Below are 15,717 nucleotides of genomic sequence, written 5' to 3'. Positions count from 1 at the left end.
CCGTAAAACATTTGGCTACATTTTACAATATAATTGGCTGGTGCTTCTGCCTGGTTGGCTGTGAAAATTTTATTCACTTCATAAATAGAAGTCAGCCGTATGGGTTCATCTGTACTTTTAAATTTTTTCCAATATCTTCTAAAAGTTGGATACGGAATCCATTTAAGTTTTGCCACACTTCTTATGCTTTGATTTTCCCTCGATATGAGGTCCAAAAATAAACTACATTGATTTGAAACACAACACAAACAGTATGTACAAAGACCTATTAAGTAGCTTGAAATTATAATTGATCTGAATTTGCCATTGAATTGATAACCTTTCAACAGTTATCGAAATACACATTCACACACTATGTTAGCTTGATGCGAACTAAAACAATAAGGTGTTGCGTGAAACTGGAAGGAATTTGAAGATCAGAGTTGGAAGATAAAGTGAATAGGCAAAGGGTGGGGCTGTTGGTCACTATGTAACATGGTTTACTGTAACCCAAGTTTCCCTACCTAGTGTCTTAAGAGTATTTTAATAAAATTCATACGAACCATTTAGCTTCACTCTTAACAATATATCTGCAAAAATCCCGAAGACATACAGGAGTACAAATAGTTTCATCGTAAACTTTTGTGTTTATGCCAAAATCATCTAAGTCATCGTGAAATGACAACAGCAACCGATCAATTTCCGAGCAATATACTGCATCCATATACGCAAATTGTTGCTGAACTTCATAAAATGTTTGAATCATTACACTTGGAGGATATTTTTCTTTCCAATAATAGTCCATCGGACTTGGTCGAAAGGTAACATCGATGGGAAATTTTGTTGTACTGGTTCCATCATAAGGCAGAATTCTCATACTGTTTTGATAAGCTTTACTATCGTAACAGATCAAGTCAGTTTGATTTATTTTTTTTTCTTCTATTGGTTGTTCCGGTTTGCGTTTAATGGCTGTAAAATAAATATACAATTTTTATATATGCTACATCTTATCGAAGAGCATTTTTCTCAGACGTGTTTATTCGCTCCGTGCGTGACTGACGCGACATCTACCGCCTTCATCTGACAGTTTTGGACCTACGAATTTTCAGGTTAAACATATGACATATGTTTGACATTGTTAAATACAGGCGAAATTGACAATTATTAATAATTAACTTTTTAATTATATTTTTTCAGTTTATGTACAAAATAAATGTAGTATTAAAAACTGGGTTTCTCAAAATTCATCATAATACCTATATCTTTTTAACCCCAAACGGAAAAGGAAGGGAAAAAATCTAGTACTGGCAAATCAAGTTTTTCACGTAAAAGAGCATATAATTAAAAACAGTAATAGTAAAAGTTATGATATAAAAGCTAAAGTCATCAGGTACTCTGCAGTTAGCTTGAAGCCTTATAAAATATCATTTAAGGTAAATTATTTAAATATTTCCTATTTCAATCTCATAAAAATGAGGTTATGTGATATTTACTTTTTCATATTAATAGCACCGATCCATCTTTTTCTTTTCTCTAATTTATATGTAATCTTTGGGAACCTATAAAAACTACACTTACTATTTTTGCTATTATTAGCACAATTAAATACGCAACGTGTATTTGCATACATTTTTGATCAAATTTATGCGTAAAAAGATTCCAATTTTGTCATTATTCGCCGCTACGCACGCTGGCATCGTTTCAAGGTACCCCTACCATGGTCACGCACGGAGCGAATAGTAGCAGTAAGTGTCTACATCCCGCGTTATTAAAAAACTTTATTATTTGGATCGCGTTATTATCGGAAAACAAGTTTAATTTCAAATTATTTTAAATTCTCGCTATTTTTATTTATTATGTCTTAAATCCAGTTAGTCCATTGGACGCAAATAAGTCACGTGATTCATTATTAAATTGGGGCGGATCTGTGAAAAAACTACTACAGTTGGATGTGAGAAGTGGCATTCGGATTTTTTAAGAAAAAGTTGTGTGAGAAGTTCAGTAATAATAATTGACTTATCCTCCCTTTCAAATAGGTCGGAAACATTATTAAAAAAATTAAAATATTTAAAAATTACTAAAAACATCGTTTTTTTTCTACTTTCTTGCTTATACCTTTAAAACAATTCATTTGGAGCAAAGTTGTAATGAAATAAAAGAGCGGCAATTGAATTTAATATAAGATACGGTGAGTTAAAAATGTTTTAATTTATTTAAAACCTTCTTAACTAGCACCATCTAGGAAAGAAAATCTGAACTACTTAAATCTGACATTTCATTCGTATTTTGTTCTTGAAATTATAGGTTCAATTAAAATTACTAACAATATTAATTACATATATTAACACATATTAATTACATGGGTAATTAATAATACGAATATTTATTATTTTTTTCGCAAAGTTGACAAAAATCTTGGTTGCTCTAATTTAAAGGTAAGATTTATTTTGCAAATTAATTTATATGTTAGTTTATATTTATTTGGTTTATATCGTTGATTGAATAATCAACATTGGGTTATTCAATCAACGTTTATATGCAATCAGGTACATGCTGGTTTTGTACATAGATCGATTTCATAAGACGTCATTTAATTATTTTAAAACTTTTTTATATAACAACTCGAGAAATACCGAATCGACTTAGGTAATTTTGATTTTAAAATATTTGAATAAATCTGACATTTCAATCATATTTTGTTTTGAAACGATACTATTGATTTATTGCTAACAATTTTGATGAACGACGTATAATATATATTATACCTCATACGTCATCAGTTTATAAATATTTAAAGAAATATTTATTATATTAAATATATTTATTTAATAAAGAAATAACATTGTTTATAAAGAAATCAAGGCTCTAGAAAATTTATAAAATAATATATATTTCCTATAATTGATTTAGAGCGTGTATATCACTTCTACATATTTCGTGATGACATTGCTTCTTTGTATCAAATTGATATGCTAATTTAACCACTTTTTTATTTATTTTAGAATTTTTTTGTCAATAAATAGACTTTCTTTGGTCTTTTTATCCTATTAAGGTATGTGTTCACATGTACTTTATTGTTATTGATATTATTAACCTAACCTAACATATTTGTTTACAAACAACTGTACGGAAAGAATAGCTGACACTATTGTGCGATAAAAAGTCGTATTGATGATTTAAATAGTTTTTTTTTGTTTCTTTGTGGTGGATATAGAATAGATCGTTGGATCGTTACGTATGATACATCATTGGAAAAGAGAAGGGGTAGCGAATATGTTAAGATAGAAAAAACGCGCATGGCGGTAATGTCAAAAGGGTATTATATCATATTTCCGTTGTTATTGGCCCGATTGGAGCGTGTAATATGTTAAATGAAGGGTAGGATATAACGAATATATTAAGATAGAAAAAACAAATAAGACAGCTACCAAAAGGACAGTACACAGTATCTTCAATATTAATGAACGTATAGCGACATAAAAGATATGATTGATTTATTGTCTTAAAGAAGGCCTCTGGCTGAGTACAAAATAAGCAACTGACGGAATCCTAACATGCGACATAGCAAATGAAGGGTGAGGATATAACGAATACATTAAGATATAAAAAACAAACAAAGCGACTACCAAAAGGGCGTTACACAGCATTTCGTTATTTATGAACATATAGCGATATACGAGATATCACATTACACTATGGATGATAATAGACACACTATGAGGTAAAATTTGCTTTATTGACCTAAAGAAGGCCTCTGGCTGAGTACAAAATAAACAACTAGCCGAATCCTAGCATATGACTCAACAAATAAAACGACATGAGACATGTAGTAGATATAATGTATATAGCGTGCCATCAAAAAATATATATACAGGATATAGTAAACAAATAATCAGAAGCGTCAGAAGAGTATCAGATCATACTTTATATTTGCTTGGTTTACGTGAAAGAAGTTTATTGTTTTAAAAATTTAACGAGTGACTGCAGATTGTCATTGGTTGAAATTTCCGTCGCATTCGACGGGCAAAATTACTAGTACCTATGTTATAAATATCTTAAAGATATGACAATTTTAATCGAGAAAGAGCTTTGAAAGAAGAAGGTAATGGCATAACGATTATCAACCTATTGTTTATAACTTCGTTGCAAATCCCGGTCAAGGTTGACCGGTTGTACCTCAGGAACCGCTGCTCGTTATTTAACTTTTAGTATATTGCTAAAAAATTCTTAGCATTAAACTGTGATCTTCCGAATATTCAATAATAAAAGACTTGTTTACCTCTCTTTTTGTATTTATTGCTATTTTGCAGCAAGGATAATAAACACCAAACTGAGATTATATTAAAAACAGTAATAATAATAAGACCAAGAGTAAAATATTCAGCAGGAACAAATCTGACTTATAACAAAGAAGAAATGTTATAGATCTTTGAAACAAAATTTATAAGAACCAAATTCATATCAACCAAAATGAAACAAGATTATAGATTTGAATATATTCGATCATATTTGATCAGAGAATAAGATTTGAAATAGATAATATACTGAAGAGAGAAAACAGAGGATTAGGTGTTACGGACATATACTACATTGTACATAGGAAAACAAAAAACGCTGCTTAAAGAAGGTTAACAGAGTCGAAACCAGAAGCAGAAAAACCAAAAAGAGAGACCAAAGATACGATAGATATTACCTTTATAAAGTTAAAAAATATTTAAGAACACTGGAAATAAAGGACATAGATAGCATAGAGCAGCTTGGGTGCAAGTGCAAGAACAATGCCAAAAATTCTCGGGTATGTAAGCAAATATACCGAATAGAAGAACCAGTGGACTGATCCAACATGGCAAACGGATCTGAAAAGTTCGTCAGAACAAATAAAATTGCGTTCGAATAGTATAACTTGTAAAAAAAATTAATTGTTCTACACATAACAATAGAATATGTTGCCTATTACAAGTGTAGTTATAAATTAATTGGCCTTACCAGCAATTATCATCAATTTCAGAAACTGCTCTACGGCATTATAATCTTTGGATGTTAATGTTCGAACTGACGGGGCCAAGTCGTGCTTATGAATTATTTCTTCATTTGGATATTCATAATTCAGGAGACAAAAAGGTTTCAATATCTTCAGAACATTTAGTGCAAGCTCTTGAACAACTTTTCCAGAGGGTTTATACATATGTAAAGTCATGTTTAGATAATCTTTATCATAAAAATTAAAGGCTTCTTTTCTAGTTATTCCATTCCCTGCAATTACATTAAATTTTTGTAAACTTGTGTATATAGAACAAATATTATAATATGTATAATAATAAAATCCTAGCGCAAAAAATGTATTGATTACAGCGCGCAATTCTGCGTTTAATATTGTGTCGCCTCCTATAAAACGGTAAAATCGGTGGTAAATAAATTAAAAATAGTAATTTTTTGTGTAAAATTTTCCGTAGAATTCGAATTCGTTGTCAGAAAACCTCTAAAAGTTATTTGGAAGCTGGAAAACGAAGGAAAAGCGCTAAAAAAAGGCGGGAAAATCGCGTTTTTTGGACTTTTATAGGGCGCAGTGGCTTCAAACATATAAAAAGGATTTCTGAGACAACTTTTATTCGAAAGTACTTGTATTAAGGCGTCTTTTGTGAAAATTTGAAAAAAATTAAAAAGGGTGTTTTTGAGATATGAATTTTTCAAAAAAAGCGCTTTGTTTCGCATTTTGTGGCTTTACATGACGTCATATGGCAATTCTGACACCGGGATCGTGTTCAGCGGGAAATTTTACATTGGAAAACATATAGTGGATATTTGTTTAAGCATATTTAGCTTGCTGTACTAAAAAAATCAGCGAAACACGAAAAAAAATTGATAAAAAGCGTAAAACTTCAATAGCGCGCCACGGCCGCCAATTTGAATATTAAGGTCTGAAAATTTGACAATCATGTTTTTTTGTCATGTTTTGTCAATTTATGTTCAAAACAACTCCTTTGCAGGCGGCGTCTAACTCAGTAAGCATAGTTCCAATCTATTTTAAGTTATTTGTTATCAAATCTATGTCGTCCCCAAATCGTGGAAGGGACAGCATTTCGCCATCAACATTAATTCCTTTGGTGTCGCACTCCAATTTTTTAAAAACATGTTCCAGAACTGCTGTAAACAGTTTGGGATATAACGTTTCTCCCTTGTCTGATTTCTAAAGTTTGTTAAATCCCATAGAATTCGTTGACTTGGTCACTTGCTTCGAATAAGTAACGAAAGAAACAAAACATTTAAAAAATGAGTGGAGACAGGGCAAAAATAGACCACGCGGCCGCCCTAGAAAACGTTGGCTAGAGAGTGACGAGTTTGATCTAAGAATTATGGGAGTTCGAAATTGGAAAAGAGTTGTCAATGACAGAAGGGAATGAAATGCAATTGTTGAACAGGCCAAAAAATCAGGGATGGTTGTAGCGCTAGAGGAAGAAGAAGAACTAGGTTTCTAAACTAGAATATAAAAACAATTAAATACGAGCCCCTTCCCATATCAGTTGGCCCACCTATGCAATTTGGAGTTTAAGTCGATTACCTACCATAAACAAATTATACTCTGCATGCTTTTATAAGTTCCCATATTAATTAATATGGCATTTTTATTAATATTTATTAAAATCATTACTCTTATGGTTTTTTATTTATTTTCAACAATAAAAAAAATTTCACTAAACCCTGGCTACGCATTCACTTATAACAACATACGTTGATTTTTTCATAATTACGTTAAATCCAGAGGTAGCTATGAAAAAATGATCTCAAAACAATAATATTGTCAGTTAATGTCAAGTGTATTTTGTAGTATTGTAAAGCTTTTTGCCATTTGTGGATTGTACAATGGGTCGAGGTAAAGTTATCGATGAGAAAATATGTCCAATGTTGCAATTGTTACACTATAGTGTAAGAAATATAGTCAAAAGATACAAAACTACAGGTTCGGCCGTCACAAAAACTAAAAATGTACGAAAAAGTAAAATTATCGAAGCAGATCGAAGGGTATTAAGACGCATTATAGTGAAAAATCGTCGAGCAAATTATATGGAGTTAGGCGTTTTATGGAGTGACGTAGGCTAAGGAATAATAATAGCTGAAGATCTAGGTATGGCAAGAGAGATGGTACAGGAACTCGTTGTGGCTACAGAAAGTGTAGGTTTAAATATAAATATCTCGAAAACAAAAATCATGACCAATTTGGTACCCAACCAGAACATCAGTATTGGTGGAAAAGAAATAGAACTCGTAGATAGATATAAATACCTGGGACATGAAATTATGATTGGCAGGGATAACCAGACTCATGAACTGAAGAGAAGAATCAGCCTTGGGTGGGCAGCATTTGGAAAACTGAGAGAAACTTTTAAAAGTGAGCTGCCCACATGCCTAAAGAGAAAGGTATTTGATCAGTGCGTCCTCCCAGTCTTGACGTACGGAGCAGAAACACTTACCTTAACAAAAGCAGCAGCTACCAAACTGAGAGTCACGCAGAGAAGAATGGAGCGGTCCATGTTAGGAATAACTCTGCGAGACAGAATAACCAACGAAGACATCGAGAGAAGAACCGGAGTGACTGACATCATCGAGAAGATAGCCAGACTAAAATGGAGATGGGCAGGACACATAGCCAGAATGACAGATGGGCGATGGACAAAGAGGTTATTGGAATGGAGGCCAAGGGAAGACAAGAGAAGCGTCGGTCGACCACCTACAAGATGGACTGACGATTTAAGAAGACTCAATAAAAACTGGATGAGAGCGGCGCAAGATAGACGGGGTTGGAAACATGAGGAAGGGGCCTATGTTCAGCAGTGGACTCTTGAGGCTGGATGATGATGATGCAGGCTAAGGAAAAGCTACTTTTAACATTACAACAAAAGAAAAATAGAGTAAGATGGTCAAAAGAGCATAAAATTGGACTCAGTCGCAATGGGATTCAACACAATGGAGTGATGAGTCCCGATTTGAAGTGTGTGTTGGAGACAGTAGGGCTCGCGTCATTAACAGGAAAAATCAAACTCTCCATCCCAACTCTCTGAAGAACAAAGTCAAATTTCCTGCATCTGCCGTGATCTAGGGCAGCATGTCGTCTAAAGGTGTGAGAAAGTTACATTTTATGGATGGGATTGTAAACACGGACAAATATTTGAATATTTTATAATCTCTTTTTATAATTAAGGAACGCCGTTAACATCAGTGGAAGATTTTGTGTTCCAACAGGACAGCGCAGGTTGTCATACCGCAAAAAAGAGTTTAAAATGGATTGAAGACCATGGGATACCACTTCTAGAATGGGTTTCTAACAGTCCGGACTTGTCCCCAATAGAGACTTTATGGCGCAAAATGAAATCTTTGAGAAAACATCCTACCAGGTCCGTCAACGAATTGAAGGAAAAATTGCAAGAAATATGGGATTCGTTTACATTAGAATTTTGTCACAACTTGGTAAAAACTATGCCTCGAAGAATTGTGGATGTCATTAAAAATAAAGGAACTCAGTGGTAAACTTTCACATTTTTTTTTGTTAATATTACATATTCTATGCGTTTTTTTTATGTATTATTATTCTGTTTGATCAATAGTTTTCATTACGTTATAAAGTGTTTTCTGTAATTAATAAATTCAACTTGAATCTTCTAAAATTTACGCTGCGCTTTTATTTTTGTTCTCTAAAATTTAATTTTCTTATAAATCTAACGTTGGGCCAACTGATATGGGAAGGGGCTCGTATATTTACACCAAAAACAATTGATGAGTTAAAGGAATGACTTACCTATAGATTTTGTATAATGATCTTCAACATTGCGAAGATCAACACAAGTTCTAGCTGAATATGGAATTGAAATTTTAGACGTAATATCTTTGAGACTGTATCTGTCATTTATATTACTATCATCTGCTCTTACACAAACTTCTTCCAATATACTACTTAAAACAACTACTTCATTAGATAAATCCAAAGGAATATTATGCATAATTTTATTATAAGTGTTTAAACATTGCAATGGCAAATAATCATATTCCTTCGCTTTATACATTTTTAAGTGTCTGATATAATGTAAGTGCTGTAGCTTTATATCAGATACAGTTTTGATCATATGCCACAGATCTTCAAAGATTGCAGTATCATTATCTTCGTCCACGTTATAAGCCATTAACATTGTATTTTCTAGTGGTTCCGAACGAACGTGGCCGTAGAGGAAGTCGTCTAGATCTGCCCAAAACCTTCTATGCGAATACGCTTGTGAATTATCAATCTGGGGTTTGGTATCATCTTTAAATTTTATTACGGCTGTTATCGATTGTCTTGTAAAATTCACAAAGTTTATAAGAGTCTAAAAAATATAGGCAGGTAAACAAAAAAATACAATACATACATAGATTTCTTAGAACGGAATATTAAAATACCCTGAGACAGAAGGACGATCGATAAAAAATTACACGCTAAGGAATTACAAACAATAAAGTGGAAGAACATAACTACTAATATGCTGAGTTTATACAGGGTGTCATAAGGAACTGTACATTCTCCTACCTCGTATGGAATGGTGAATAACAAATGACTCTTAAAAGAGTCTGCTCCCATTGTTTAATAATATACAGAGTGAGTGGTGAATTTTGACTGAAATTTCTGTTCGTCATAACTTTTAAATGGTAAGTTCGAGATGTCCCATAATGTTGGTCAAACGTTACACTACTACCACCTAATCAACTGATTTATACGGACTAAAAAAAAATAGGTCTGTTGGTAGTTCGTTTTGTTCAAATAAAAAAATTCAGCCTGTATACGCTTTTTGAAAACTCTAATAAGAATTTTGTAAATTAGACATATATACAATTAAACTGTCATATTTATTATTTTCCTCGCACGATTACTTAATGTTTAATTTAAAAAATTAAATTTTACTATATTTGAAAATCTGAAGAACAGAAAAGCAGCAGGTAAAGACGGGATACCAAACGAATTACTGAAATATTGTGGAGCAGCAATGACAGAACAATTAACAACATTAATTAATAAAATTATAAAACACACTAAAATACCGGAAGAATGGAGAACGAACGAACTAATTCTACTATTCAAAAGAGCAGATAAAAAATAGCTAGAAAACTACAGAGGTATAAACTTGTTAAATACTACGCTAAAACTTACAGCTAAAATTTTGCAAGTGTTAATAAATCAAAGAATAAGTTTAGTAGATGAACAACAGGGTTTTCGTAGTGGAAGATCTACTAGATCTACTATTCTCTAATCACTAGATCAGACCAGCATATCTGTGTCTGATTGGCCTAAAGAAAGCGTTTGACAGAGTAAGACTCAAAGATGTAATCCATCTTCTATATAATAGAAAAGTTCCCCTAAATATTATAAACACTATCGAAAACATCTAATAAAAACAACAAAATTGAAGTCAGAATAGATGGACAACTTACAGAACCTATAGAAATAGGCAGCGGAATAAGACAAGGGAATTCATTGAGCCCCATTATCTTCCATTTGATCATGGATGAAATCATAAAAACCGTTAACAAAGGAAGAGGATATAGACTGGGATACAAAGAAATAAAAATACTCTTTTACGCATACGAAGCAATATTGATAGCCCAAGATGAAGATAGTTTACAAAGACTGGTCCACAGATTTAACATAAGAGCAAAAGAATTTAATATGACAATCTCATCTCAGAAAACTAAAACAATAGTAGTCAGCAAAGAACCAAGAATTACACTGTCTAGCTATGGAGACTGGACAAAGAAGTGAAATATCGAGTACAAAAAGCAAATAGACTCATGGCCAAACAAACAAATTAACACTGATATGAAGTCAAGAATTTATAAAGCCCGTGAAAGACCAATAATGACATATGCCTCAGAAACAAGACCCGACACCGCCACAACACAAAAGCTACTGGAAACGGCAGAGATGAGAGTACTGAGAAGAATTACAGGAAATTCGCTGAGATCGAAAGAGAAGTAAAGACATTAGAAGAAAATGTAACGTACAGTGTATAAATGAATGGACACAAAATAGAAAAAAACGGGTGTGGCAGTCCAGTGGAACTGCCGGTGGAAGTTACACTTCTATACACGCATTCGCCGTTACAAATTTATTTGGAAGTCAATCTGCACAATCATTACATATGTAATTCTATAGGTAAGACATAGCAGAAAGAGAAACAGAATTAATAACAACTTACTAACAATGAAGGATTGAATCAATATTTTGATGAAAATGTATATTTTTATTTTCATATATTTATGAAAGGAGTTGAATGCAAAATTTTTTTACACATACTCTGCAGTAAAATTCATTGTTTATTTTGTTATTAATATAATAATACAATACAAATTAAACTGCAATATTCATAAGTATTTAAAAATGACAATAATGTAATAATATTAATAAAAAAGTCCTCCCCGACTGGGAATCGAACCCTGGTCTCCCGCGTGACAGGCGGGGATACTGAGTACTATACTACCGAGAACATGACACAAACGTATTTCAAAATTAACAGTTCTGGATCATACAGTGATTTATTGAGATTATTATTTTGAAATACAAAAGACTAATATAATTATGAACATTTAATAAATAATACAAAACATATCACATAAATAATAATATTAATAAATATTTTATTATATGTATAATATTATATGTATATATATCTTTATATAATATATATAATATTAAATTATATATACAAAAGGAACATTTTTATATTCGAGAGAGGAAGAGAGAGAAAATATATCTTCTGTCTCTCTCTTACTCATTATCTTACATATGTAATGATTTCACAGATTCACTCCCATACAAATTTCCAACGTGGAGCGCGCGTATAGAAGTATAACTTCAAAAAGAAATGGAATAACCACATAAGCAGAATGGAGGAAAACCGTGTCGTCAAAATAGCAAGATATAGTCACCAATCGGCAGAAGAAGTATCGGATGACCGCGCAAAAGAAGGAGTGACAACCTTTCATAGAGGTAATAATACGCCAATCAATACGCAAAATTGCTTATAAAGAGGAAGAAAATAGAAATTTATGTAACAAGTTCCGAAAGTGATATTTTACGAGACGAGTAGGAAGTTTCCAGGGCGAACCGTAGGCGAGTATTGTAAAATTACTTTTGGATCGTGTTACGTACAATATTTTTTTGCAGCCGTTTTGTATGTTAAAAAGAATATATGGATAAACTTTACTTATGAACTTTTATTAAACATTTTAAAGTTACTCTCGTGAATTCAACATTGGAAAAATCTACTTATAAATATTAATAACACAATTTTAAGAATTATTTACATTGATATTGTTAGAAATATTATTAGGAAATTATTTACATTGGTATTGTTAGGAAATATTAATAGAAGTGGCAGTATTGAAATTAGTGTTAGACGTGTCAGTACTTTTACTATTTTTTGAGATATTAACTTGGTTGCGGCCATTTTCAATCTGTGAAGCTATATGAATTTTATTTCTTAAAGAATTTTCTACGTATCCCTCTTCTACATTAGTTGATTCCCATCCTCCGTGTCTTTTCAAGTTGGTTATAGTACCACCACTGACTGATAAAAAATTTTCTATTTCTTCTTTATTCAATGCTTTCGATTTTTAGGTTTGTAGCCGATGGATTTTCTTTTAAGGAAAGCAATAACTTTTGGATAGCAGCTTATATCTATATTATTTTTAATGTTAAGTGTGGACGTAAGCATCGAGTAATTGCTCCAACATTTTTATCATTGCTCCATTTTTTAAATAAATCGTAGACCAATTCATACATCTTTCTTGACTTTACCGGCAATAATTCATAACTAACGGCTTTATCAGTTTCCCTAATCTCATCTGAAATCATTTCAGCTTCACTTTCACTGCTGATTTCCATTTCTTGGAATTGAAAAACGAAAAACTGAGCGAAAACACACGAATCTTAAATGACAAGCGTTGTCATAATAAAATACAAAGTTAATCTTACTGTCAAAGCCGTTATCTAGCTATCCAAAATCGTCCCGAAAGTGAAAAAATTAGTACCGAAAGTGAAAAAATTAGTCCCGAAAGTAGGTACTTTTGGTACGAGCACAAGTCATTAGTGGTCTGTGGGTACGAGATGTGTAAAATGGTACTTTCGATTTAATAAATCATACCGAAAGTTTTATTTTCGGGACGGTTGCAGAAAAAGAAATTTTACTATGAATGAAAGGTTAAGCAAAGTAAACCATCGATGTAAAAAAATGTAACTTTTCTTACAAAAATTAAATTAAATTAAATTTAATTTTAATAAACAAACCGGACCTGATTCGAACTAGAAAAAATCAGGTCCGGTATTAAAAAATTAGTTCGCTTTTTTTTAGAGAAAAACTTTCAACCTGTAAATGGTCTCTAAGAACTACAATAAAAATATTAAAAATAAGACAAATGGACAATTAAAATGACATATTTATTTTATCCTTTCACGATTACTTTATTTTTAATTCAAAAATCAAATCTAACTATAAATTAAAAGTTTGGCAAATTGTACCACAGATTTAAAAAATGTTACTTTTCTTGCAAAAATTATTTTCTTATTAATCTATTTAATTTATAAGTACTAATACTATTACTAATATAACTAATGCTTTACGTTTTAAATAATATAACCCTTTTGCCAATTTTCAGAATTTCAGAAGGTATAAGTTGTTTTGAATAATACTAAAGCATCGTCCTGAATTATATTGAAGGTATTAACAAAGAATATAGACGCATATATTATTAATTTGGTATAAATATTGGTACGTGTTAATATCTTCAATACCTATCTAGTAATAATGAGGCATACGAAGAAGAAGAAGAAAAAGCCTATTCGTCTAACACCGTCGAGTGATAGCTGCCGAATCAGCTATGTCTCATTGTCTAAAAAAAATGGATGTTACATGTTTGTTAAGTCTTTTTGATAGGTATCTTTTGCAATAACAGAGATATCGTGGTTGGAAATAGTAGCGCGCCCTGTATAATATAAAATGAAATCATTACCTTAACATTAAAAACTCCTTCAAATACATAAAAAGATACATGGTTGAATATATCGTCGTCAAAAACAACCTCACTTTCTGTATTTAAGAAACCGCTTGAAGTTTGAACATCTTTTAAGCTTTTTTTATCTCTAACCTCCAAATGGTTATCTTTAGTTCCTTTTCTGCATTCCTTTGTCAATATTTCTAATGCCTTATTTAAATTAGATCTTTGTTCTAACTTCTCCAGTTCTTTCTTTCGATGACGACACATTACCTCAATTAATTTAATTTTCATTAACATTGCTAACCTGAGAAATAATAAAAAATAATTACATTAACCACCGGGATATATATATATATATATATATATATATATATATATATATATATATATATATATGTATATATATATATATATATATATATATATATATATATATATATATATAGTGTTCCGAAATATTTCCGCGGTTAGTACAATTAAACTTCAAGCTAAAATTAATACTGTTACAAGAATTAATAATAAACTCAACAGGCTTCCGGGTTGAACCGCGTTGATTGTTACTGCTTTCGACATCCTCTCTGATGTCTTCTTTATGGCTTCTGAGGTCTGTCACCCGAGCCCCCAGACACTAATACACTGATCACTAATTGATGTACTACTGCTACTGTGACAACAGCGGACGGTTCATTTATACCGTCGATGGTGACGTGGTTTGGATGTAGGTTGGCGTGGAGGACAGAAAGCTTAAGATAACCACAGTGCTATATCTTAAGTGATCATTAGTCTTCCATCCTCTAAAACGTAAACCTCAGTTTTTGTAACAAAAATGTGAACGTGTCAGTAAAAGCCGCTTCTTCTTCTTCGCGTGTCATATCAGAATTATCCGACGTTGGCGATCTCCATTGCTAAGGCTTCTTGATCTTCTGCAATATGGAATAATTGTCCTGCATTTGATATCTGTCATGAATGTTTTTTAACCAAGAAACTTGTTTTCTTCCTACACCTCTACGGCCCTCTATTTTACGTTTAAGGATCAGTTGTAATATTTTATATCGACTTCCACTTACTATATGCCCCAGATAAGACATTTTTCGATGTTTAACAGTCTTTAGCAGTTCTCTATCTTTGTTGACGCTCCTTAGTACTTCTTCAGTAGTTTTCCTTGCTGTCCAAGGTATCTTCAGCATTCGTCTATAAACCCACATTTCCAATGCTTCAATTTTGTTCATAATCGATACTTTTAGCGTCCACACTTCTACACCATACAAAAGTACGGACCAAATATAGCACTTAACCATTCTTTGTGTTAGTTCTAAACTGAGATGATTATTGCAAAGAAATGACTTCATTTTCATAAAAGTAGTGTTAATCATTTCTATTCTACGTTTTATTTCTATGTCTGGATCTAGTTGGTCCGTTATGACAGTTCCCAAATATGTCATTTTGGGAACTTTCTCACCTTGGACTCCGTTTAATTGAAACTTTGCATCGGGATGTGGGTCACGACTAAACACTAAAAATTTGGTTTTGTTTGAGTTTATTTTAATGCCCATTTGCTCTCCTACCTTGTGAATAAGATCAAGCAGAATTTGGAGACCTTCAATATTATCTGACAGAATTACTGTATCGTCTGCATATCTAATCACATTAAGTAGTTCCCCGTTGATTTTTATTCCATATGGTTGTCTCTCAAGCTCCTTTTTAAATAACTGGTCCGAGTAAACA

The 15,717-nt window shown here is 32.1% G+C and overlaps 1 protein-coding gene across 1 annotated transcript in view; it reads right to left on the bottom strand.

Annotated features, from left to right (window-relative positions):
- The window catches only part of LOC140443931 (uncharacterized), a 43,651-nt gene that overhangs the window by 24,821 nt on the left and 3,113 nt on the right, over window positions 1–15,717 (bottom strand). The window contains exons 3-6 of the mRNA XM_072535449.1: window positions 14,008–14,296; window positions 8,771–9,332; window positions 4,966–5,232; window positions 543–948 (exon numbers count right to left, since the gene is read on the bottom strand). Of these exons, the coding sequence (XP_072391550.1) occupies window positions 543–948; window positions 4,966–5,232; window positions 8,771–9,332; window positions 14,008–14,296 (1,524 nt within the window). The remainder of the gene's footprint in view (window positions 1–542; window positions 949–4,965; window positions 5,233–8,770; window positions 9,333–14,007; window positions 14,297–15,717) is intronic.

This window comes from Diabrotica undecimpunctata, chromosome 6 (assembly GCF_040954645.1).
Source record: "Diabrotica undecimpunctata isolate CICGRU chromosome 6, icDiaUnde3, whole genome shotgun sequence".
Lineage (NCBI taxonomy): Eukaryota > Metazoa > Arthropoda > Insecta > Coleoptera > Chrysomelidae > Diabrotica > Diabrotica undecimpunctata.
This window is presented reverse-complemented; position numbering and strand designations above follow the sequence as displayed.